General features: G+C 45.3%; 1 protein-coding gene across 1 annotated transcript; it reads right to left on the bottom strand.

The window, feature by feature from the left end:
- Window positions 1-5,576: 5,576 nt before the first annotated feature.
- On the bottom strand, window positions 5,577-22,964 carry Ngf (nerve growth factor). Its single transcript, XM_076862092.1, has 4 exons — window positions 22,909-22,964; window positions 21,394-21,440; window positions 10,788-10,911; window positions 5,577-6,378 (listed from the first exon to the last, which is right to left on the bottom strand). Exons 1-4 carry the CDS (start codon window positions 22,936-22,938, stop codon window positions 5,641-5,643), a joined length of 939 nt encoding a protein of 312 aa, XP_076718207.1. The 5' UTR covers window positions 22,939-22,964; the 3' UTR covers window positions 5,577-5,640.
- Window positions 22,965-26,925: the final 3,961 nt, after the last annotated feature.

Here is a 26,925-nt window from a genome sequence, read left to right as displayed (position 1 = left end):
TGAGATAATGACATTTTGGCATTTACTTCAGCACAAAACAAAACATAACACTGTGCTGAATCAGAGAGGTTTCAGCTTCATATCCCTTGAGAGTCCAAGCAGTGCCCCAAAGACCTCCTGGGGGTCTAACTGTCAATGTGCCATTTACACCAAAAGGAAATTGAACCTGCTGGTTTGCGCTACCATCATCTGAGAACTCAGTGCCCAGAGGCCATCCCCAGAGCTTTGCACTTGGGGGAACAGAGGTGGCCAACCTCTGCAGGACCCCGGGAGTGAGCCTGTGTGCAGAGGCCTTCTCCTGGCAAGAGTTAACACCAAGGTGCAGCTGCAGGAATGTGAAGGCTGGAGAGCCAGCTCGGAGGATTGCTATTGCAATCAGAAGACGGCCCGAGTCAGAGTTCCAAAGCCCTTTGAAGGGATGCCAGCTCAGACACATGTTTCCAATTATCATATGCAATCTCGAGACAGTGTGCAAGTTGCACTTTCATTATGTTAAAGTGAAAGGAATGGTGAGGGTGAGATAAAGGCGGAGAGGTGGCCAAGCCAGAGACTGGGCTTAGCTGTGGCACCAAACGAAACTCCAACACAAGAGCTCCCCTGGAACTGGAGGTGCCTGGCACCTACTGAGAGTCTGCTTTCATTCTTATTTTGAGGGAATCAAGGAAACCCAGCTGATGCTGCTGGAAGGGGCCCCATCTCCAAAAGATATTTGATTGGCTCTTTGGTTTTTGGTCTAAACACAGGCAAGATTTGGTGGAAATCACAAGGGGACTTACATGGTGTCTGTTCACACAATTTCAGGTTATTCAGGAATTTCCCCAAGGTCTGAGTTTGAAGGAGAAGCTCGTTCCTTTGCCAGTTGTAGCTCAGAATGAGGTGAGAGAACAGAGAGACAGCTCTCTCTCTCCCATTCAGGGCTGGATTAGGCTTTAGGTTTGGATTTTACCTTGTTTCAAATTCTGGACTAGATCCTAGCCTAGGACCAATAATTTCACTCAGTTTCTTTTACCAAACACAGTTCAGAAGTTGTTTCCTTTAGGATGTCTTCTCTGCCTTACTGTTCTTGGTTGCTTTTTATTACTATAGTCATCATTTGGGCATGTTTTTTTGATTTGTGTGTCGATCTGTGTTTCCGGTGTGTGGTGTGGGTGCATGTGAGTGTAGAAGGTGCACTTCCTGTGTGCTCTGAGTTCTCACAGGCTATTCACACATGTGTGCATGCACATATACAATATCCTTGTATATGGACATATATTTGTATATTGTGCTTAAATCTGTGCATATGTGTATATATAACTGCTTGTGCATTTACATATTTTCTATGCAATAATTTAGGTGCCAAGCACTAGAAAAAAAGGTGCAATAAAACACAACAAAGTAGGTTCTGTTATCTTCTGCATTTTGCATGTAAGAAAGATGAAGAGCAGAGAGCTAAGTAAGAGTTCAACATCTTTCAACCAAGCTAGTGGTGAGGCTGGGCTCTAACCTGGAAATCTCAGCACTCTTTTCACTATGACCCCAACCTCTGGCAGCAACTTGTGCTACCATGCTGTGACCTCAACCATTACCCCACTTATTGTTGACACTAGGCAGGTGCAGGGGACAGGAGGCAAGGCCAGGCACAATGGCTGTGGAACTAAATTCTGCCTTAGCTGCCCTGAGACACTGAATGCCTGCTGCATGCATGACCGCTCCCAGGTGTAAGGAATCCTTAGTGAGCAGTCCTGGGTTGGAGGGTTCTCCTCAAGGTGCTGTTGTGGGATGATCTGCCCAACTTACTCTTGGTCTTGGGTCCCTGGAGCCAGCTCCACATACCCAGATGAACTTTGGGAAGGTCAGAGCTTTTTAATTACAGACCCAAGTGAATTGCAGCAAAATACATCCCACGTGCTTGACACGTGGGAATGCTCAGAGCCAATGGTTTATAAACCTGCCAAGGGCTGGGGGAGTAGATATCCCAGAGAGCTGGGGAGCAGTTCTCTGGCAGTGTTGCACATAAACACAAAAGCACAGCCTTCTTGGCCACATAAGACGGTCATTAGTTTTTGAGCCCAGAGGCTTGCTTGGAGCTAATCCATGCAAAGTGCTTAGGCCCACGCCTGCACATAGCTAGCTCTCAATAAATGCTAATGGTCATTATTAGTAATGGTCACAATTGCTCATCACAGCATGAACCTATGATATAGCTATAAAACTGACTCTTTGTGAACCTCATTGCCTTGTGAAAACTGCTCCACCCCATTCCAATATCCTTTTAGAGTTTCTCAGCCAACTCTACTTTTCAGAACTAAAACGTATTACAAGTTTCTTAAGCGCTAGGTATTTATCTATATTTATGTATATGATCGCATTTAATTATCTCTTGGCCCTCTGAGAAAAGCATTATAATTATCTCCACTTCACAGGTGAAGAAATTGAAACTCAGAGAAGTTAAGCAACTAGCTTAAGATGACACAGCCTACATAGGGATGCCTTGCCTGTGTGACTTCAAAGCCCATGCTCTTAGTCACTATGCTAGAACATCTAGAATCTAGATGGCCTCCCTGAGGCCAGATTTGGGAAATATTTGAAGCTGAAGAGCTGTTATTCTTGCTCTTACCCTTCTGAGCCTGGCTATGTCACATCCATAATCCATGATGTCCACTGACTGGAGGGTTTCGCTACCTGATGTCTATGTCCACCAATGAATGAATACCTATCGAGGGCTGACATAGTAGCTTCCCTCCTAAATCAGTAAAGGCATTGTTAAGTTTGGACTCAGTTACTTTGCCTGACACCTGCCTGGGAATTAACTGTTTTCCAATACGAGCTCTTGCTTCGTGATCACAGCCCTGGGATACAGGCAGGATTATTTTCATTTCATAACTGTAGGAACTGGGCTTAAACTGTAGCCTGCCAAAGTTTTGGAGATAGGAATGGGGGAGCTGGGCTTGGAACCCAGCTTTGACAATGTCATCCCAGAGTTTGTACCATCACACTGGGCTGCTTCCTCACCCCCAGGGTTAGCTGATGACCTTGACTCTGAGGGGCCCAGTGCCAGGGGCTTTGCCTCCTTCTGAGGCACACATGCTGGACTATGCGGCTGTTTCCTTTGGAAGAGGAAGTTGCTAGAGGGGAAGGAGATCTGCTCTCACCCTCTGGGCTTTTGGGGAACCCAGGTAGAAACGTCTCAGTGAGGAATATGAAGGAAAAGTATGGGGACGTGCTGCTGCCACATCTCTATAGAGCAAAATGGGAGGGTTAGAGCTGTTTTCTCAACATGCTTAAGTGGTCAGGCCCTGGTGACCCCAATGGCAGGCCTCTGGGGGAAACTGGGGTGGGTCTGAAGGCCAGAGCTCCCCCCATACGAGGGGACAGAGGCCAAGCTGCAGACACCACCAGGCGCGGGGTTGTTTTTGGACTGCTCTGATTCTGCTCAGCCAAACTGATATCCCCCGTGCTGTGTGAAAACTCTGGCTCCCACGCTGGGACCCAGAGTATCAGCCTACAGTGAGTTTTGCCTTTGGGGAAGCTGGTGGTGTTTCTGGGCTGAGAGGCCTCCCCACACCCGCTGGGCAGGAGAGCAACCCACATGGAAACAAGTGCCTCGGCCTCTGTCCTCCCTCAGAGATTTAGATACTGAGCCTTCCTCCAGGCTCGCCAGGGGGGCCAACAACGTTTTTCAGATGTCCCAGGAGTCTTGCAATGATGGGAGTAGCTCTCAGGCACGGTTTCTGCTGGGGTAGCTCTTCATAAACAAAACTGTCCTGCCTGGGAGCTTCCTGCACACCTCCCTCACCACCTCTCTCCAATCTCCAGGGCCCAACAGGCCTGTTCAGCCCTAAGAGAAAGGGTCCCAGGATCTGCTTGTGGAAGGAGCCTAGGACAGCACCGGTACCCAGTAAAACCCCTAGATACCCGTCAGTGGGAGGGCTCCCTTACTGAGGCCTTTATCTGACCAAGCATCTCAGCACAGAATGTTCCAGTTGGTGTTTCTTGAACATAAATCTTCATTCCAATTGCAGTAGCTTTGCGGGGGGGGGGGAGGGCATATTTCATCATGCTTTTACCCTCATCAAATGATTCTTGGGCCAAAGCTCCCTGCGTTTCCAATTGCCCTATTTGGATTGGGTTAAGGTTGGGCAGAGGAAATGATTATGATCATTTGCTTTTTTATCAGATGGGCAGTTTGGACCTGTTCTCTTAAAACCAGAGTAGAAATTTCTTTCTTGTGGGGAGAGGGGATGGATAGGAGAATAAAATTTCTGTGCCAATGTAAATGCTCTGGGGAAAAATGTGGCTTGTAAGGCTGGGTCAAGCCCTGCTCCAAGGTAGATCCTACAGTTTCTCTGTCACCTTTATCTCTCTCTGAGATACTCTAGAGATAATGGTTCACAAGCATATTCAAACAAACAAATAAACAAACAAATCCCACAAAAACTACCCAGGGTGTTGGGTGTCTTGGAGGCAGGGGGTGCTGGTAAGGATGAAAGGACAACTCCCTCCAGCTCCTCCTCCTCTGCCCTGCCCCTCCCCTTTCTCACAACCCCCTGTTCCCTTTTGCAATTAGGATGAGCAGAAGGCCACTGTGCCCTGCTGCTGTGGCTCACCTCTCCCCTGCATCTTGCTTGGATTTTTTTTGTATTTGTTCTTACTCCATTTATCTCTGTCTCTTCTTCTCCCCTCCACCCCTTGTTCTTCAGGTCTCATGGTCCCAGCCACCTTTGGTCACTTGTGGAAATTATCCAATAAAGAATAAAACATTTTCAAAAGGCCTTTCCTGACAGGTCTCTGGCTTCCCTGGTTGTAAGCTGAAGTTGGGGCCCCTGGAAGTTGCTGCTGGGGCTGCTCGTGGGTGGCAAGAGTGTCGGAGGCCCTAATGCTTTCTTGGAGTAATGAAGTCTTTCGGCAGGAAGCCACCAGGGGATAAGCAGAGGCGCAGCCATCAGTGCTAAGGCAAACTTAACGTGAAATCAGATCGACCGTGACAGGTCTCGGGAGATTATTTTGTTACAACTTTTCCAGATAGCAGATCTCCCCCTGCACATAAGCAGCCTCACAGGTCTTTGGTGGAAGCTTCCTCCTGTCTGTACAGTGAGACCCCTGGGACTGAGCCAGAGCCTCTGTGAGGTCGGGGGCAGCCCTGTGCCTACCCCTGATCTGTCTCTGATGAGACTCCATTAACTTTCCCAAGTGAAGCAATCAAGGCTCATGGATCCAGGCCGCGGGGCAGGTAATCCAAGGATTAGGTAGATTTGGCTCTGGAATGTAGAACAAAGTTGTACCCCAGCAGACTTCCCTTCCTAATCATGCCTGGTTTTAGGCCATTATCTGGAACCAGTGATCCTTGCCTTAAGCTGCAGTACCGGCTGCGGTGGTGGAGGTGGGGGGTGTTTATGATGGATCTTGGAGGGGGGGTCAAGTTTGCCAGGGACAATTCACCCTGCTTCTTCCAGAAATTTGCAGCAATCTCATTGAGGAAAAAGGACAAAAGTGCCAGCACACAGGATGCTTCAAAAATTTAATAAATAATGATTTTTAAAACTGTATAAACTATAAATTACCATGCAGTCATTATAATTTAAAATAATTTACAGGTTGAGGTAGGGAGGGGCCCAGGAGAGTGTGGAGGGGGCAGGTGGGGTGGGGGGCCGCGGCGGATCAGCCTCTTCGGGCGGTCTTCCTGCTGAGCACGCACACGCAGGCCGTGTCGATCCGGATAAACCGCCAGGCCGCCTGCTTGTCGTCGGTGGTCAGCGCCTTGACAAAGGTGTGAGTCGTGGTACAATACGAGTTCCAGTGCTTGGAGTCAATGCCCCGGCATCCGCTGTCGACGGGATTGGGGTCTCGGCACTTGGTCTCAAAAAAGTACTGTTTGAATACACTGTTGTTAATGTTCACCTCTCCCAGCACCGTCACCTCCTTGCCCTTGATGTCCGTGGCGGTGGTCTTATCCCCAACCCACATGCTGACGCTGTCGCACACGGAGAACTCCCCCATGTGGAAGACGGGGTGGGTGGAGGAGCGCTTGCTCCTGTGAGTCCTGTTGGAGGAGCCAGCGCCAGCGACCTGCAGGTCCAGATCCTGAGTGTCCGCGGAGGTGGGTGGCGGCTGGGTGCTGAACAGCACGCGGGGTGAGCGCAGTTGCCGTTTCTTAAACAGTCTGGGGTCCACGGTGATGTTGCGGGTCTGCCCTGCCACCCGGGCAGCTATCGGCGCAGCAGGCGCGCTGCGGGCTCGGCGGAGGGCTGTGTCAAGGGAATGCTGAAGTTTAGTCCAGTGAACTTGCGGGATGGCGTCTCCTGCTGGGACATTGCTGTCTGGGTATGGTTCTGCCTGTATGCCGATCAAAAACGCTGTGATCAGAGTGTAGAACAACATGGACATTACGCTGCGCACCTGGAATGAAAAAGACACCAGGGTGACTCAATGGAGAAGTGCAGGTGTTGTGGGTCTGTCTCAATGGGGATGCATTTGACGGTAAAGGGACGCTGGCAACGATTACATGGAGGCCGCAGGCATAAACTCTGCTGACCCAATCTGGATGTGTGGTTACCCCATTTTTGGAAGAGAAAGAGCCCCTGAAATCCTGCCCAGTAGCTTGGTGTGAGCGTGGGAACATCATTTTCAGAGTCTGTTGAGCTCTCCAACTGCAGCATGAGGCAATGGAGGACGGGAAATAAGGATGTTCATGAGTGCCAGGGAGGCTGGGGGATGAGCGTGACACAGATGTGACAGCACTGGTCCTGCCAAGAGCTTTGATTCCCCTAGGAAAGCACTAAGAGGTGCTTCTGGGGACAGGTCCCGAAGCCTCGGCACTGAGCAATACCCTTCAGACAGCAGCATGGGTCAGCTCTGAGATCTGGTAACTTGGAACCCTTGTTATGAATCCACATGGTGTCATGTTTGGCAAAAGACTCGGGCACTCTGGGACCATCCTAGTCCATGCATCTATCTATTCAGCCACCACCTCATGCATTCAAACCTGCTACTGCTAATGGTTCCTCTTTGAGTGAGGGTTTTAGATGTTCATACATGTATACTTTTAATTTCTCAGGAACTTGTGAGTCAAGGTTAGGAACTACCATCTTCCCTTCACATGTAATGATTCTTAGAAAATCAGCCAACAGGCCTAAAGTCACAAACTTTTGTTTGTGGACCAGAAATAGAATACAAAATTGACCCCTTACTAAGCCAGTCTGACCTTCCAGCCTCCTTCCCACCCTCTCTCCCTCCCTTTCTTTTCATTCTTAAATGTATCTTTTCTTTTTATTGCTTGTTCTTATGTAAGTGTAGACCAAACAGCATGAACCCATCTGTCCCCAAGAGGGCTCTATGCTGCATGGCAATTGCCTACCAGTGACACTGCCCATACCCTCAAGTAATTGTGGAACAAGCTCTGCTCCTTGGGGAACCTTTGTCTTCTCCTCTTGAGCTCCTATTCATACCTGTGGATGTATAGCAAATGTCACCTTCTCTGTGAAGCTTCCCCAAGTCTTCTTGGCAGGATTCGAGGCATCCCCTATAGAATGTATTTCCCAAACTTCCAAGTCTATCCTTTCTCTGGTCTCTTTCTCTCACAGGTCATTTTTTCCCTACCCGCTTTTCCAGCCTGGCACAGACACCCCCTGCTCCTTGAAGCCTTCTCAGATCACACCAGTTGAAGGCGGTCTCTTTCCACTCTGAACTTCAGCATAGCCTATGAGCATGTGCAGCGTGCAGGTCCTTTCTTCCCTGCTAAGTCAGTGTAACGAAAAGAACTCTGCATTGGATCTGGGTGTAGAAAACTTTGTTTGGATATCCCGTTCAACTACTTGTTAGCAAGAAGAAAGCCACTTAATCCCTCTGAGCCTTAGTTTCCTTGTTGATAAAAGGTGGACAATAAACACTATTTCCCAGGGTGGTGGTTAGGATTAAGCGTGTGCTCACAAAACATGTGTTAATTCTGAATCATTTCCATCTCCCTGTGGCCACGGACTTTATCTTTTTTGGTTCTTTGCTGGTTATTTACTCTCTGAACTCCCTCCATCCACAATTTTTTTCTCACATTGTTTTCTCTCTCAAACTTCTTTGGAAGCAAGCATTTGGGCCTGTCTCCCCACTGGCTATGAGGTCCTGAAGGGCAGAGCCCTATCCTATCCTCCTGTGTAGCTGGGTACCCCATTCCTTAGCAGGGACCTCTCTTGCCTTCCCCAGCAGATTCTGCATAACCCTCTCCTGGTGATGTGATGTGGATAATCGCTCACATGTCTGGCTCCTTGACAGTGTTTTAAAGCTGTGTGATTTGCATATCAAGCATTCCGTGGCCATGTGAAGTACGTGGTAGGTCCTCAAAAAATATGATGAGGATGAAGGAGAGAGTGAACAGGGGTGGCCAGAGGAGCTCACCTTCGGTTTTCTTTCCTTCACTGTCATGTTTTTTTCTCTTTAACTTTGTGCATAGGATTCTGTCCTGCTTTCCCAATCGGCTTTAAAGCAGTGTGTTCTTCTCCTCAATACTGGGCTTTGGTTGAGCTCAAAATAGCTCTCTGGTGAGATACCAAGAAGGAAACCACCAAATTCTTTTCTCTTTGGTTACTTTGAAGAATGTTTTGTTTGCTCCAGTTCTTTAGCCAGCCAGGAGGAGGAGGGAGCACATCTGGGCTTTTGACCACCATCAGATCTGTTGGCCAATGGTCTTGCTGATCAATGTCCAGCCAACTCTCATAGAATTGATTACTCAGTTGGCAGCTAATTCAAGCCTTTAAATTTCGCTTCTTTCGTTTCTTCTTCTCAGAACACGGTATCTTTCATCAGGTGAATTAGGGGAGAAGAAACAAAACTGAAATTTATCCCTTTATATCCAAATTAGTAACACTTGCTAGAATTTGGATAAGGAAATGAAGAAAAATGGATTGAAGTTTAGGCTTTCAATGGAAGTAAGGGACATCTGCTCCTTGTTCCCCACTGCCACATCCTACAGTCTCCTTTGGTGAGCTCATTCCTTCCAAGGAATGAAGCTCAACTTTTTGTGCAGCTGAGGCCCAGACTTAGATCTGGGGCCTAATTGCCCCTTTGAAGTTAGTTCAGAACGTCCGACTTCCTCCAGGCAACTCTCTGCAAGACCTCCAGAACCAGAATCTTCATACTCACAATCTTCTTATCATCACCCCTCTTCTTCCTCTGTATTCAACAGCAGCAGCCCCCTTTTGGACCACTTGATGACTTATGAAGTAGTTCTGCAGCTTCTCTTTGGATCATCTTTTCATATCCTCTAAAATGTGCTCTTCCCTATTTTCCTGCCTTCAGCCACCAGCTCCCAGTGCTCAGCTCATTCCAGACATCTGCTCTTTCCTCCTGCCCTCCACCTAGTCTTGCATTGAGCCCTTTTGGTTCTGCTGTGGTAGCATTCCTTGAAACTGTCCTTTCCTTTCCATTCTCACCTCTGTGCCCCTGGGTCAGGTCATAGGAACTGTCTCCCACACCATGTCCTGGACCTTTAGCTCTCTTATCCCAATGCCTCCTACCCTGGCTTCCTTACACAGTTGCTTAAGGCACTGCTCTGGTCCCATCACCCTGTTCAAAGGAGCCAATGGTGTACTCTTGTCTAGAGACCAAGAAGGGACTGGACTGGTCAGCTTGGCCATCAGGCCCTACCCTTCTTACTCCCCTCAAACAATTTGCATTCCAGGCCCATGAGCTCACACATAGGTGAATCCCGGGGTGTGTTTTCACTCAACCTCTAGTATCAAAACGAAGTTTCAGTTTATGTTGAGGGTTTTGCCTTCTAGGTACCATAAATCCAGATATAAGGAAACATTTAAGTATTTAATTGTTTTTATAAACATCTGGCATCTCAGGTTTCTGAGCATCATGTAGATTTGTTGTTGTTGTTGGAGATAAACATCTTTATTAGAGAGGAACTTGGGGGTTCTATTGTACATAGAATTAAATTGTAGTACTTCAAACTGAAGAACCCATGGGGAAGCCAATTATTTAAAAAGAATCTGGTGCCTCCCCTAAACACACACCAAGACCTACGAACAAAACACCAACTGACTTCTCTCAGCGGTAAACATGAGCATCATGTAGGTTTGATCCCAAAGTATTTAAAATGCCCATGATAGAAATATGCAGCCAGAGAGCACCAGCGGGTACAGGCACCTGCACGTCTACTGGCCTCCGCCAGGTCAGGGGTTCCACCTGAGAACAGAATCTACTGTTCAGACTTTGAATTCTCAGAGACACATCTTAGAATGAATGAAATAAGATAATAATTATTACTATCATCATGGGCATATTTGTCTAATCAACCATCACGACCGAGCTGGGAAGTAAGCCATATGGGTGCCATTGTACAGAGGAGGAGACAAGAAGCAAAGGTGCAGGAAGATGCAGTAGCACATGCAGGGATTCACACCTGGTAGAGGAACTCAGGGCCAGGCCTGCCGGTATCCTTCCTGATCTGGAACTCCTCCCCACCCTTCCATTCCACTGGCCAGGTGACTGCCGACCTTCCATCTCCCAAGGTCACCTACTCAGAGAGGTTCTGACCGATGGTTCATCTGAGGCCTGGGTTCTCTTACTCTTGCTGGACTCCTGGAAGCCATCAGGCCAACCTGAGGGCGCGAGGGGCTTCCTCCCCCGACAGGCTCTGAAGGCCACAGTGGCAGCATTGCTAGGCACTGCTCCAGGCCTCTGCTGACCAGTTACCTCTGACCCCCTTCCTCAGCCTGTGGCTCACTGCCCTGTCACTTTCGGCCTCCTCTTCTGGCCGGTCCAGAGCTAGACACCTTAGGGCAGTAAATATATTGCAGGCATTTACTTACCTCAGTGTGGCCAGGAGAGAAAGCTGCTCCCTTGGAAAAGCTGTTATTGGGCCCAGACGCTGAGCTGAGCTTGGGTCCAGCATGCCATCCAGCCCCCTGGACTGCACGACCATGGGCCAGAACTCTGTGGAGAAGGAGAGCTGACATGAGACAGGTTCCTCACCACATTCCCCAGTAGAGGGGTGGACACCTGGGCCCAAGTGGGGAGAGACGTGTCAAGGGGAAAAGTCCTGTTTCCCTTTGTTCTAGGATTTTACCAGCTCAAAGCTCAGGATGAAGCTAAAGTCTAGCTACTGAGTTTGCCAGGGGTCTGGTCTTGCATGGATCTGCCAAGGTATCTGCCTCTCACTCTTGCCTGGACACAGCCCATGGCTGGTCTTATACTTTGTGTAGGTACTTTCAGACCCACAGCAGAGTCCTACCTTTGCAGACCCCTAATCAAAATGGAAATTGTTCTGTACATTGCACATGCACAGATATAGCAGACCCAACTCCAGACCAGCCTAATTATGATATGTTTCAGGAGAAAAATTCCTGACAAATCAGAAGAAGTTCATGCGATGATGAAAATGTAGATGAGCAACCATGGCAAATTAGGCAACCTGACCATTTCGTACACAAGTTCATATAGAACTAAGACATGAATTGCAGAGCACCAAGTTGAAATACAAATTTTAGGAGTTGGAAGCTATAGAGATGACATGACGGGAAAAAAAAATTCTATTCAACTTCAACATATAGTTTCTAGAACTAATAAAAGGATTCTGTTCTCTTACTTCTGTAAACCTGACCTATGTGTTTCATTTGTTCAATAATGTTTCCTGAGTGGCAGGCACTGTTCTTGGTGCTGGGAACACAGCAAACGAATAAGACAGACAGAGTTTTTACTCTCATGGAGGTTATAGTCATAATATAAATAAATATGTTCAGATTCTGTATATCATGAAAGAAATAAGTAGGATATGACGGAAGAGGCAGCTATATCAAGGAGCCACTTCAGACATAGCACTCAGTGAAGAATTCTCTGGGGAAGTGGTCTTCAAGTTGAGAGATGAAGGCTGAGAAAGAATGGGGGAGAGAACATTCCAGGCAGAGGGAACAACAAACGCAAAAGCCCTGGGGTAAAGATAGGTTGAAGTAATGGAGCATGAAGGAAAGAGGCATAGAAAATGAGTTGGAGGGGTAGAAAGAGCCAGGTCTGCAGGAATGCAGCCAGGAGCTGTGGTTGTACACTCAGGTAGTAGGAAGGGATGAGGGATTTAAGCAGGAGCGCAAGATGGCATATTTGATGAATGAATGAACGATTATTTTGATCACAGAATTTGTTGTAGAGAAAGTTCTAGAATGATATCTTTATCCTTCCTGTCTGTATTGTCTTTCCAATTCTAAAACCTCTTCTTCCCATTACATCTTGTTCTAGGGTTGACACCCTGCTTCTAATCTTCCTTCAAGCTTCTCTCACTTTGTGCTATGGAAGCAAATGTAGAGAGAGACCTCCATGGCTCCCCAAATCCCCAACCACAAAGAGGACCTGAAGACAGGGAAGATAGGAAGGGCCCCTGAAACGGTTTCCATTTGCTACTGGAAATCATGAAATTAAGGTCTGGGATGCTGACATCCCTCTTCCTTTACCACCCTGCTCAAAATATCTCAAAAGGTAACAAAAATGTCTTTCAATACTCAACTGGGATTCAGGCCGAGGGATAAAAACTTACTCAAATACTCTTTTTTAAAAGGTGAGATTCTACACTGGCTGTGGTGGAGCCCACCTATAATCCCATTGGCTCAGAGGCTGAGGCAGAAGCATCATGAGTTCAAAGCTAAGTCTCAGCAATGGTGAGGCTGCTAGCAACTCAGTGAGACTCTGTCTCTAAATAAAATACAAAATAGGGCTGGGGATGTGCCTCAGGGGTTGAGTACCCCTGATTTCAATCCCTGGTACTAAAAAATAGATTAAAAGGATAGATAAAAAAAGGTGAGATTCTGTGTTACAACCATTTTCATGCTCTTTCAGGGTTAGATTTAGCCCAGGGAAGGGAGCATGGCTCGTCCCCTAGGGTATTTATTAAGATGTAGGTATTTATCTTGTCCCTCTCATGGAGGGGTCCAAAGACCCTTCATCTGGGTAGCTGGTTAAATCTTACAGGTGGCAATCCTGGAACCCCCCAACTTGCATCCTGATCCAGTTCCCTCTGATTCTCGAATGAGTCATTTGGCATCTTTAAACATCCCCAAGTTTCCTCCTCTGCAGGCCAAGGAGCTGGCAGGGATGATAATCTCTGTCCCTGATGTCTGCGATCCTACAACAGTTGATGTTTTCCAGTCTGCATCCTCATTGGATGAATGTTTTCCCCTGTCTTAGTATTGGGATTTATTTAGGTCATTAGTTTTTTGGTGGGGGCGGGTACTACCAGGGGTTGAACTCAGGGGCACTTAGCCACTGAGCCACATCCCCAGGCCTAGTTTGTATTTTATTTAGAGGCAGGGTCTCACGGAATTGCTTAGCGCCTCACTGTTGCTGAGGAGGGCTTTGAACTCGTGATCCTCCTGTCTCAGCCTCCGGAGCCACTGGGATTACAGGCATGCACCACTGTGCCCAACTTAGGTCATTAATTAAACACTAAATTTGTAGGTCCTGTGTCAGTCACTGTGCTAGGCACTGGGGACATTAAGAATAGGATGTAATACTTCTTACGATAAATAATCCAGGGATGAGGAAATGCGAGTAAAAGAACAAGCATTTAGAGCCCACTGTGATGAGTATGATGTGGATGTCACAAACTCCGAGGCAGATCTGGCTTCTTGGGGCAACCACAATAGGTTCCTTAGCCCTCTATCTGCAACCTCTGGCCCAAGCCGGGTGTAGGCCGTGGTTCCTGCCAATCTCACTTAGGCACCTGACTGCTCTATTTGAGTCCCTGTCCAGCATCTCTAGTGCCTTTGGTCTTCTCTCATTCAGTGTGAGTGTGAGTTGTTTGCTATGGTAGAGAGAAATTCCCTGCTTAGAATTCTGAAACACTAAATGATTTTCATAGATCTTGTTATTATTTTTAGTCTCATGCTAGTGAAGGTTGAGGCTCTAAAATTAAATCCAATTTAAATATTAGCAATTTCTCAAATGAATACGTCAGGGACAAACAACCCAAATGGATATCTATTTTTAAAACCTATCTGTTCCCATGGAGCAATCACTTAAGAAATCAGATGGCACTCAAACTTGTGATAAATGCATGGAAATGAATCCCAGCTCATCTCAAGACCATCTTCTGTTCCTTCTTATAGGACATAAAGGAATACTATTAAAGCCTAGTGTAACTCTTCTGGAACCTGTCCTGTCCCGGTTCTGATGCCTGAAAGCAGCGATTCTAAGCCTGGTGCACAGTGGTACCACAGTATCTTGGAAGAAATGCAAGTTCTTGGGCTCCATCACAGACATCCTGAGTCAAAACCTCTGGGAGTGAAATGAGACAACTGTGGTTTAACAAGCCCGTAGATGACTCTGATGTATGCTTAAGGACCATTGCTTTAGGGGGTCTACACTGGCCTTTTTCCAACTGCAACCTCCCCATGGGGTGAGGTATTCAAGGCAAAGAGTCTGATTCAGGCTCAGTTAAGTCTGCCTCTGTGGACTGTACCTTTCCATGGGACAGGCAAAGACTCCTTTCCCCGTCTACTCTCGAAAACCTGTCCAACCTGTCCGAGCCTGCCACACTGGAGGGAAGGAAGGTTTTCCTGAAGATGTCTGGGGCTAAGTCTCTTCGTATCCCTCTCTATTGATCATTGCCTTAGTCTCCCCTTCATTTTCTCAATGATATTTTGGACCAAGAATTTAATGATAAATTATTGAAAATCCAATTACTATGTCATTGAAGGAGTTCAAGGAAACTGTGTTTCTGCTGATAGATTGTTGAGGAGTGATGGCATGAACTGAAGCTATTTAAATCTGCTAACTCTGCCAATCAGCCTCATCCTGCGACCTTCACGCTGTACTTTGATGGAAGAGTCTACCTACATCCCTGGCTCTCACTTTCTGCCGTCTCCCAATCCTCTACAGCAGTGGCCCTCAAACCTGGTCACACATTGAACTCTTCTGGGGAGCTTTACAAACTCTCTCTACCTGGGTCCCACCTCTAGAGACCCTGATTTCCTTGTTCTGCAGTACTGCCTGGGCATCAGGATTTCATAAAGCTCCCTAGAAACTCCTAATGTAAAGCCAGCCCCGAGGCCCACGGCTGCATGGGATAAAGAGGATGCTTGGAATGGGCTTTGATAAGCTGCTAGTAATTAAGAGAAATGATCAAGAAATTAACATATCTCAGAAAATATAAAGTACAGATGTGGTCACATTATGAGCAATAAGATGGTAAGAGAATATAGCTTACAGACTAGGGAGTATTTTCCCTGACTCTGTCACACCCCTCCTCTATTGTCTAGATATCTGTGAATTAAGTTTTCTTTTTACTCCTTCATTGGCTTACTCTTAATAAGCCCAAGGACTGTTTGCTCACATTTTGAATACCAAAGATTTGTGGGCATGCTTGGCCCAAAAGCCCTTTTGGATCATGTATCCCATGTGTGTCTAGCAATGGCTAGTTCTAGAGAAGCTTACAAAGTTCCAGGGCAGTAGTAGCCCCTCTCTCCTAGTTTCCACCTGGTAGAGTTCTATGAGTCGGGAAAACTCACTTGAAATGTCAGGCATTAAGAACACATTGTTGAGGTTGTTATCTGGTGCTATTGCTGTGACTTGCATGGGCTGTAACCATTCCCCTTTATTCTCTCCTCTGTGAGTTCTTACTCTGAGCCTGTTCACAAAGGAAAAGTAATTTGAAGTCTTTTGTGTTCTAAGTCTGTTTTCCTAATTTTTTAGCCTAATCAGAAGTTTTCTAGTATGGAATATGACTGTGAGGTTTGCTGACTAGCTCTTTTTGTTTTTTTTTTTTTTTTTTTTTTTGGAAAAAAAATTCAATTTTGGCCACTATAAGATAATTGATGTATTTTAACTGTTTAGTGGTTTTGGCATGTCCAATAGGAAAATAGTACATCTGGCACAAAGGACTCAGGAAGATATAAAGGTTCAGCAAAACTGCTATTCTTTTTTGACTGAATGTTTCATTGCTGACAATTCTAAAGTGCCTGTCACATTCCTTGAAGAGAAATAGCCCTATAATGCTGGGAGATTCTGGGGGAAATTACAAAACCCTTCTTAGCATTTCTCTGAGAGTCAGGCAGCTCAAGGAAGAAGCCACTGTGTGGTTGGCTGACCTTGAGCTTTAGAATGAGGGTATCTGCTCTCAATGTGAGTGGCCTTCTGTTGTGTGTGGCTGGCCACCATCTGCATGGTGCTTACCTGCCTGGGGTAATTCATGTGGCCAACACCACAGAGAGGTTTTCAAAGTGTGGGTAATTACAAGGACATTAATGTGGTAGAAGATATCTAAACACGAAGCAGCCGTCCATAACAGTTGAGGGCAGAATATTTTTGCAAGAATGTACTGCTAAAGCACAGCCCCTGTAGTGTAACCCATCAGTACGACTAATGATATATCTATAATCTACATTTGAGTGCCAAAAATAATCCAATCGTTTTTGAAACTTTTCTGCGACCCTAAGAAAACATGGCTTTGGTTCCAACTGGCTGATCTTTAAACCACAAGAAAAAGATCTATTTCAGCTATGCTTTGGGTCTTTCCTGGTCTGTTGTTCCCATGCTCGGAGCTAAGAGCAGACAGCAATACTTGGGAACAAAGGGGACTTTCAGGTTGGCTGGAGTCAAAGTTTACATTTGATAATAACAGCACCTATGGAGGGCTCCAGCCCATGGCCGATCTTGGATGACAACCTGAGACTAAGACATGAATGAAAACAAGACAGCGCCAGCAAATGTTAACTCGGATCCAAGCCCTTGATTCTATTTGCTTTGTAGGATTACATGTCCTCAGCTCTTCTTGAGTTAGCCTTTTCCTCTCAGTGTGTGGTATGTTTTCCAAGCACTAGGTCAAGAAATGTTACAACACATACGTCCATAATGCAATTCAGATGTAACTTCAGAAATTAAGACAAGCTAAAGATCCATATCCCTGAAAAAGACCAAAAAAAAAAAAAAAAAAATCCTGGCTTACCAGACACACTGGGTCCTAGAGCTTTTAAAAAGGCAGACAGCCCATCTTTCAATTAAGTAGGGATAAGGGATGAGCTAAGGGATTTGAATGTAGGGATTCCAGGAATATGCTACCCTTATTCATTAAAGTGTCCAGGAGAAGAGGCCATCTCGGTTTGAGTAGCTGAACTTCAGTTTTACTGAAGAAATCACTGCACTGCAATCTCCCTGCAACCATGGATCACGGGTAACTAGCACCAAACCCATCACAGTGGGCATATAGGACACCTTCCCACTCCACATAGCTCTGGAGTGACAGCTGCCACAGAATATTGATCTCTTTCACTTTTCTGCACTGACATTTCCTGGCTTGTCTGCTGATTTCACACCCAGAAAATCTGACTCAAGGCATGAAAGATAACTCAGCTCAACTTTGCCCGGGCATGCAGCACATACAAATCCTAGGTAACCTGAGGCTAAGATAAGAGCTGCAAATGAAGAATTTATTCCCATGTGTGTTTGTGAGGGGGGCTTTGTGCTCTTCCAGCTACTTCCTATGTAGGGCCTTAACCATCCCAGTTCCAAATGGGGAATGTCGGAATGCCATCAGGGTGGTCAACGATAATGAAGGGCTCTGAGATGGGCGTTTATGAGCTTATGTTAAGAAGATTCATCAACTCTCTCATTATCTCAGGAGGAAAGGTCAAGGGAGATGAAAGCCTGCTATCCCTTCTAAAGTCACTTTATTCTCGTATAATTATATTTTGTAATATCCCCAATCTCCTAGTGTTACTCTTTTTAGGGTTTCTTTGACCATGACAACATGAGCAATAGAAAAATTCTGCACTGGGGAAATTCACTCTGGAGCTAACAAGAGATCCACACAGTGCATTTGTCTTTAAAGACCCAGAACATTATGGGATGGGTAATTAGAAATTCCAGAGATGAGGGCAGGACAATTTTCTGCATTTAGTCACCCCCCCCACACACACACACCAAACCCATCACTCATTCTGTTGCTTCTAAAGAGGAACCATTTTCATGATTAAGATTCAGAAAAGTACAAGCTGGGCATGGTGGTGCACTCCTGTAATCCCAGCTGCTTGAGAGGCTAAGGACAGGAGGATTGCGAGTTCAAAACTAGCCTCAGCAATGGCGCGCAAGGTGCTAAGCAATTCAGTAAGACCCTGCCTCTAAATAAAATACAAAAACAAAACAAAATAAAAACAAAAACAAATAAGGGCTGGGGATGTGACTCAGTGGTTGAGTTTCCCCAAGTTCAATCCCTGGTACACCCCCTACCAAAGATTCAGAAAAGTACAAACTAATTTATTTTAAAATTCTTATAACTATGTTGTGTAATTACACAACTATTAGAGCTGTAATGGACCCCTAGTGGCTGCTTTTCCTGACCAAGGCTCTAAGACTTAGAACTGGTTGCATCTCAGCCTAAACACTTATCAGCTGTGTCGCCACTGCCTGTGTGACCTAACCTCTCTGCGCCTCAGCCTCTCCTGTCAAAAATCTGAATAATTATACTATCCACACTGGTTTATGGAGAGGCTTAACCAGAAGAAGCATTTAGCCCAGTGCCCAGCACCTAGTTAGCACTACATAAATGTTAGCTATTCTTATTAATATTATTAAAGACGTTCAGCCAAAATCAGGCAGTGAGTTACTGGCAGAGGTGGGTACGGAAGGGAAAGTGATGCCTCATGTCCACCCCGTGCCTCCTCTGGCCCCCTCCAGCAGGAAGGAATCAGGACTTCGTGACTGGAATGACTGGTCACGCGCATGCTCGGTGGGACTCAGCAACTGCAGACCGCTCAGTCTGCAGCTGCAGGACCATTATCTGCAATCATTTGCCAACAAAGATGCTGAGTAACAAACTGAAGCACTTGCTTTTGAGATGATCTGTTTTCTCAGCCACGTCGCCGTCAGGAGGACGAAATCTGCTCCAGCTACGGCTGTGGTTTGCTCAGCTCCGTGATCTTTAGCTGCCACTCTGCCATGCCAGTCATGGTAATGTTAATGGCATCTTTGCTTGGTATAATTGCTGCCTCCCAGGGAAAGTGAGCCGCAAGGAGAATAAGACATGGAAGGTATCCTCATGGTCAAATGGATGCTTAGTCACCCAGGGGCTTGAGACAGATTTAGGCTCCTCCTAGATTATTAACTTCCTGAGGGGATATGGAGATATACTTTAACATGGGGCTGTCCTAGAGTAGGCATTTCATGAATATTGATCGAACAGAACTGAAAACACTTCATGCAGTGGTGCCAGTTTATTCAACCACTGTAAATCATTATATCATACTGAGATATGATGAGAGGTTCCAATCCACACACCTGGATAACAGGAATGAGCCTTCCTTTACTTTGGTGCCGTGGGGTTGTTTTTCAACAGGAAAATGCCACATTGGTGGGCTGACAGGTGTGCTGCTAGAAATCAAGATGCAGACCCTCCTTCTGCCTTCTTTACAAGCGCTGAAAAGTGCACACAGGTGTCATGCCAAACCAACCCCACCTTATTCCAGTATGCTTATTTTTCTTGCCCAGAATTATTTGGAGAAGGCTGGGCTCCAACTCAGTTGCTGGTTACGTTGCACAATCCACTGGGACGGCAATCACCTCATTGTTTAGTTACAAGCCACAAGAAGATAAAAAAGAAAGAAAGAGAAACACACAGCGCACACATACAGCATGAGGGTGGAGACTGCACAATGATAATGAAAACCATTTGTTAGGGTTTCTCTCCTTTCCTTGTGCATCAGCCAGGTCCTGGCACCAGGCCCCTGTCTATGAAGGGATCTTCACCTTAAAGGACTTCAAGGGACTTGTTCTGTCATTTCTGGTCTAAAGAGTGTCATCCATATGTTAAGAGCTTTATAATGTTTTGAACAACCAATAAAAAAAATAAATAAAAAAAATAATAAAACATCTCTACAAATTTGCAAAAAAAAAAAAAAATTAAAAAAAAAAATAAAGAGTGTCATCCATTGTCCCTAGGAATGTGGGCAATCGACTGCCCAGCTCCCTCTGAGTCCAGGCACTGTGTCAGGCTCCAGGTCTCATCTTTGGCTGTAGGGACACTGACCCATCTGTGGGATTGTGTGGTGGCCAGAGTTACTGTTATTAATATTATTTTGTGTGTTGGGGATTGAACCCAGAACCTTGTGCATGCTAGGTGAGCACTGTACTATTGAACAACACCCTCAGCCCTTTTAATTTTAATCTTGAGATAGGGTCTTGCTAAGGCAGGCCTTGAACTTGCTATTCTCCTGCCTCAGCTTCCTGAGTCACTGGGAGTGCAGGCATGTGCCACCATGTCCAGCTGGCCTCAGTTATCTGTAAGTGCTGCCTAACCCAGAGTTTTGGGTTAGTTTGTATAATAAAGCCCTTGCTGTCTCCCTGCATCGTGTCCACCCACCTGTGTCCAGGACTTTCATCCCTGCTTTCTTTTGAACTGTTGCTACTTTCCCTTCTTCCATAGAACTGATTTTCATATTCCCCAAATATAGATTAAAACCTTTTGAGGATTGAAAAGCAAACCCAAATGAAAACAGAAATAAAATAAGCAAACCCCCAGAACTTTACAACCAGTAGAATATCCACCAAAGCATGTTTGTTTTGCTTGCATTTTCCCCAAGAGAGGAAGCACCTCAAAAGGCATGTGCAGTGGTAAAGGGCAGAGCACACTGCCAAACGTTCCCTGCACTGTGTCCACCAAGCCCTGAGACCCGTGTGCTTCTCCTCTCTCTTCCCACTTCTCAGAGCTCCACAGCATTTATACATTTAGATCCAAAGAGCATGGCACCGTTATCTCCAACAATCACCACCACTGCAGCCATCACCAAGACCATCACCAGCCTGGCATTACCAACACCATCACCCTGGTGCTTCCTCAGCACCGCCATCCTGTTACCACCCATCACCACCATTAGCATGACCACATCCACCATTTCACCAGTAGTATTGCCACTGCCACCATCAATCTCACCTCTACCATCAGTATCACCACCATCTTCCCCAAAAAATTAAGGAAACTTTTGGAGCCACTGAGGTTTGACCAGGGTCCCCCACCCCTGCCTCCTCTTCAGCCATCAGTAAAATCACCAGAGGCAGAAGAGAGCCAAGCTGGAGGTCATTTAGTGTCTTCTAGAGTAGTTCAATCAATTGTTTTTTTAAGTCCAGATAAATCCCAACTGAGTGGTGGAGAGAGCTAGGTGTAGACACATTTTCACGATTTGCTATATATTCTATCATATTATTTTCCAGCCTCATTCTGGAAGGTGTTTTTTTCCCTTCCTTTCTCTTAAAATTTTTCTTTTGTCAATATTGTATTTTTAATGGAAATACACAATATTGACGATGACACGTTTCAGTTTAGACCTTGATAATTCTTAGAATTACCTCAAAAGATTAATATCCATAACTGTCACAAGAACATCTATAATATAGATACGTGCGCACACACATGAATTAAAAAGCAAATAAAGAATTGTGTACCTTGGCCCTCCAAAGTGAGGCAGGTTCTTCCATTTGTCTGATGCAATCTATGAAATATAAGTACATGATTTTTTTGCGATCATTTTGAGTTTCTCCATTTCTTCATATAGGAAGATAAGTAGACTTTGTGCTTAGGGCTTTGCAGAAAGGGAAAACTCTCCTTGACCACTCCCTTCAGTCTTCACAGGGCCCAGTCCCATGGCGGTGATGGGCTCACACTGGTCAGAGGGGAAGTCCCAGAGACTTAAACACCAGGCCCTGAGTATGGCCCTCTCCTACCCCAGAGGGAGAAGTGGCCAGCCAGCTGTCCCAGGAGGAGGCCTGGTCAACTTGCTTCTTTCTGCCACTTGTTCAGACTGAGTCAGGCACTCCTGCCTTCTGGGCTACTGGGGTAAGAATACAAAAACTGAGCTTGAGTCTGAGCTTGTGGAAAGAAAGCACAGGGATGAGATAGAAGTCTCCAGAAGAGTTCCCTTAGACCTATGACTTCATTGATAAGGGATAGAATCACTGCTATTTTAGGTGTAAAATTAAAGGTAATACAATGTGATGTGTTAAAATATGCTCAGTGTTTCACTAGCATAAACCGTGGGCTAGAAGGTTAAAAACAACTACTACCACTAATAATTCAAAAAAACATGTGCCAGACACTATAGTAAGGGCTTTCTATATATTGTCTTTTAAGATGCTTGTTAAAAATCTTCTGAGGTGAGTATTATCTCCATTTTACAGAAATATGAGTTTACACGGCTTGGATAGTACATGACGGACAGGAACTCAGATCTCCAGCTGCGATCCACTCCTACCCTACTCGAAGGTTCACCCTCTAACCAGTTCAAAGGAGTAACAGATTTGCCTTTTGGGTTTTTGAACTGAGTATCAATTTTTGCTTCTACGATATGGATAGCATTTAGGCGGGATGCTGCATATTTCTATTCTTGAATTTACCTACTTGCTTTAAAAATTTTCAACAGCAGATTTTCTCGTCTTATAAAATACCTTTGACTGCTCCACTTATCTGTCATGAGTCTTCCCTTGTTTATAATCTCAAGGGAGCCCAGACACCATATTTCCTGCTTATTGAAATACTCCACCCACCTAGAAATAGTTTTGGGAGGACCCACTTTTCTGATAGAAATGTAGTCATAGATGGCAGAGGCTTAGAAATACTCAGTTGCTCTTTATTGGGCAATTTATAAAGATTAGAATGTGGCTATTCCATTTACTCTTGTACATTTTCTGAATAAAATCCTGTTTCTGAGATTGTGAAGAAACACCACAAGTCAGGAGCTACGCACTCTGGCCTAGGGATATAACTCTCTATTGGTTGGCTTTTTGGGTGTGAAGACCAAGCCAGAGGCGGATGGAGCCAAGTGTAGTCTGTTAATATTTCCATTCATGGACATGCAATAGCAAACCATCTCATACATTTACAGGAAAGCATCGAATATAATATCTTAGTTGAACTTAATCAGAACCAGAGTAGAATTCCAGGCAACAAGAATAGAAACTTACCCTAATGATTTCACTTTTAGTCCAAAACATACAGTGTTTTCTCTGCTTGCTCTGTTTGTCACTTTCTAAAACAAGAAAATGCCAGCAATGACTTGGGTTTGAGGGGCGACTGGAAAGCAAAAACACTGAACAGAAATGCAAAGAGATGGGAGTGGTGGAGGAACATTCGGCAGTGGGTTCGATTTGTGAATCATTAACTTGACTTCCCCAACTCTGCACGAATTAATCAGGATTTAATTGTCCAGGCTTCATGCTCTCAGCTGCGAGTGCATCATATATAGAAGTAAATCACAAGGCGAAGAAGGAGGTTTTTAAAGGCAGACATACGGCTTTCATTGCTCACAGGTGAAATGCCCTGGTCCTAAAAGAACAGAATCACTCAGTGAAAAACATACAGGCCACCTAGCCAGAATAGAAAACATCTCCTTCTGATTCACTGAATTGAATTGAGCAGTTGCTTTAATAGTGGGAATCATGTAGCTGCATCCACAGCAGACTGGTGATTTTCACTGCAAGTGCTGGGGTAAAAATCTGGAAGTTCCTCTTGCCCACCAGTCTGTTGCTTCTAGAAAATCTTTTTTAAAAAAAGTTCAGTCCAATGTCTTGCTTTAGATTCTCAAGAACAGTGAGTATAAATGTGAAAAAAAAAAAAAAAAAGGGCTCCATACCAGTGAGCAATGGCTGTCACCTACAGGGTAATAGTGACACGTTGGCAGACACATCAGAAGGGCACACACTGGCTATTAATTATGCCACTTGGCCCAGTCCCCACCTGGCACCATGAGGGATCTGACTAATGCTGGCACTGATGTTGGCCATGGTCCTGGTGCTGGATCTGCTGATTCCAATTAGGGGCCAGGCTGGGGCTAAGCCCAGGTCAGGGACATAGGCAGAAATACCTATCTCATTTCCCATCAGTTGGAAGCTTGATGAGTGCTGTGGCAGGAATGGGTGAGTCCTGATCAGAGGAATCAGAACAACCCAATGCCTTCAGGCACTGGGAGAAACTAGTGAGCTGGGATTTGCCCTATCCTTAGGAAACCTGTTGTCATCTAGAGGAACACTGAGAAAGGAGGAGGAGGGGGATGGAGTCACAGTAAGAAGGAACTGGGAGAGCAGGAGAACAGGAGGAAGAGGCAAGGGCAGTAGATGAGAGGAGAGACAGAGGAAAACAATAGAGGGGAGTGAGAAAAATGCAAGGAGCGGTGGAGAAAGGAACCCACAGGCAAGGGACAGTAGCAGCAGGAGGGAAGGCAGCCCAAGAGAGAAGCCCGAGACACGGAGAAATGGGAGAAGGAGACAGACTGAATAAACGTTTTTGAAGATGACTTCAACCCCAGCTTTGGGGAGAGGAAGAAATCCCTGAACAAATTACAAACAGGCCCACAGTCCTCAGCCAGGACCGGTAAGACGTGCCTCTTGGATTTCCCTGGAGAAAAAGCCCAAGCAGTAGGTAATCATAGTCATTCAAAATAAGTAACAACTCCACCAAAGGACCCGGATTTCATTGAACCAGCTTCTGGTAAGGTTACAAGACAATCCTGATGATGTTTCAATTAGTGATCTATTCGAATATGGTTTCTGTTCGAAAAATTCCAAATCCGCACCCAAACCCAATGATAACATTGCCTTGGCAGAACGATCGAGTGATTTCATCACATAAGTGAGGACAAGGCCACAATCCAGGCACACAGCATCTCCAACGCAAAAGTCCTTCATCTCATCGCAGGGCCGCCGGGCTGGGCGTGCCAGACTGGCCCTTCAAATAAATGAGATCGTATGACCTCACCATTATCAGATTCAGAGAAAATGCTTTGAAAAGAAATCATGAGTGGAAAGGACAAAAGGATAACATCAGGGGAATTGGGGTTTCCCATTGATGCTCGGATCCAGCTGGAGTTAGTTACTGTGTAAACTTTGTTTAATCAAATCCACTGTCATTAATAAAACCCCAAACCAAATCCAAACACAGATAGATGATGGTGTACTTGGATTTCACATTGCGTTTGCATCATTGCTTCACCAGGTGCCATCCATAAATCTGGGATGCAGCCTTCTGGAGCTGGGGCTGCAGAGAGGCCATCTCAGGGATGTGCTTGCACTGTTCCTCGGTGCCACATTTCCCTGTAGGGGGCTGCTCGGTCGGTCGGTCAGTGTATGGGCTGAGGGAACCACAGCCTCAGCCCAAGCCCCCATTCCTTCTCTCCCCGAGTGTGGAGAGTGCTAATGATGAACCAAGAAGGTGAGGCATCTGGAAACCACCCCATAACAAAAATGGCTATAGGGAGGGATGTTAGGCATTCAGGAAAGCTTCCTTCCACAGGGCGAGGGACAAGAGCTGCCCTTCATGCAGGACACTCCACAGGGATGAATGAGAAGAAATGGAGGAGGGGCAGGTGCTACCTCGACTGAATAGAGACATTCAGCAACAGAAGTGGGCTGCCAGTGGTGGCAGCATGCCCCACTGTGAACAGTGCTCAATTTAGGATGTAATGGTTCTTGTTACAGGAGCTTTAAACATGTCAGTTCAATTATATGCAATCAGAAGAAAGAAAAAAAACAACACTTTTTAGAAAGGGAAGGAGGGAGGAAGGCAGGAAGGAGGAAATGAAAGAAGGAGGACAGGAAAGAAGAGAAATAAAGAATGAACAACGATTTAAAGAGTGCAAGTGATTCCCCACGGCAATCATCAAATGAGTGTGTGAGGTGGAGACTTGAATATGCAAATATGTGCGCATAAAACATACCTGTTTCAGTCAGAGTTGATTTTCACTGAATTTTCATTCTGGGTGATACTGATGTTAAAGATTTGTATTTTTTTTTTTTTTAAAGCAATATGGTCCTTTTGCAAGCTAGCCACTCCATCCAGTGCTTAATGGAAGGAAGAGTGAGTAACCTGTTCCCATCGTGGAAGGAAAATGAGTTGGTTGGACGTATGGAGAGACTCTATGGAGAGGACCAATTGTGGTCCTTCCTAAAGGGTTTTCAAGGTACCTTTGGTTGCACTTCACAGACCTCTCCTGCACTGACTTTGGAACGACAGAAGAGAGTCCTGTTGGCAGGGAGGGCAGATACCTGGCCCGTAACAGAAAGGTGCAGAGCAGGCTTCTGGGTGTGCTGAAGATGGTATCTTGCAGCCACCCACCCTTTGCACCCTAAGGAGTCCTATTATTTATTTATTTAGGTACTACCAATTGAGCCCAGGTGTCCTTAACCATTGAGTCACAACCCCATCCCTTTACATTTTTTGAGACAGGGTTTCACTAAGTTAAATGACTTAAGGCCTAGATAAGTTGCTAAGGCTGGCCTTGAACTTGTGATCCCCTTGCCTCATCCTCCTGAGCCACTGGGCTTACAGGAGTGTGCCACCATGCCCAGAGAGACCCCTATATTATGTGAACTAGAGTTATTTCTCTATACTGGGTAACTGCTTATTTAAGAAGGCAAGTCTTGATAATATAATAAAATGAATTTTTAGATAGATACTTACATTAAAACAGATACAGGGAGAAAAGATTGGAACAAAATACAGTAATAGTTGAATTAAAGGATTATGAGTAATTGTTTTAGACCTTTTACTCTCCTGTATTTGGTAATGATTTACAAATTCTTCTATAACAAAATAATGTACTTTGCAATAATTTGACAATACTATATTTAATACTGTAGACATATTCAGTTTGTACCTATTAATTACATTTTTTGAGATTCTGTCCTGAAGAAAATGATCCTGACATGAGAAAAGCTATATTTATGTATTCAACCCCTCCATTAAATGTTGTATAATTGCAAATTCAGAAGGCAAGTGTTCATCAATAAGGGGATAGTTAATTGATTAAGGAATAAGGCATTATCCCTTAATAAGGGATTAGTTAATTGATAGTTAATTGTTGACTGAGGCTGTTCTGTTCTCCAAAACTCACATAAGGTTTGGATATAATGTCAGTTCCTGAAATCTTTTTCAAGAACTTCTTTGCAGCCATTAAATATGAAAACCGAGATGACAATAGGGATAAA

This window comes from Callospermophilus lateralis, chromosome 7 (assembly GCF_048772815.1).
Source record: "Callospermophilus lateralis isolate mCalLat2 chromosome 7, mCalLat2.hap1, whole genome shotgun sequence".
Lineage (NCBI taxonomy): Eukaryota > Metazoa > Chordata > Mammalia > Rodentia > Sciuridae > Callospermophilus > Callospermophilus lateralis.
Note: the sequence above shows the minus strand (reverse complement) of the source record. Positions and strands in the feature narration are given on the sequence as shown.

Coding starts and splice junctions, on each gene's coding strand:
- Ngf (XM_076862092.1), bottom strand. CDS start 22,938: ATGTTTTGGACTAAAAGTGAAATCATTAGG. Junction 10,912..21,393: donor CCTCACTTTGGAGGGCCAAG/GTACACAATTCT, acceptor CCTTCTCCACAG/AGTTCTGGCCCATGGTCGTG. Junction 6,379..10,787: donor TCTCTCCTGGCCACACTGAG/GTAAGTAAATGC, acceptor TTTTCATTCCAG/GTGCGCAGCGTAATGTCCAT.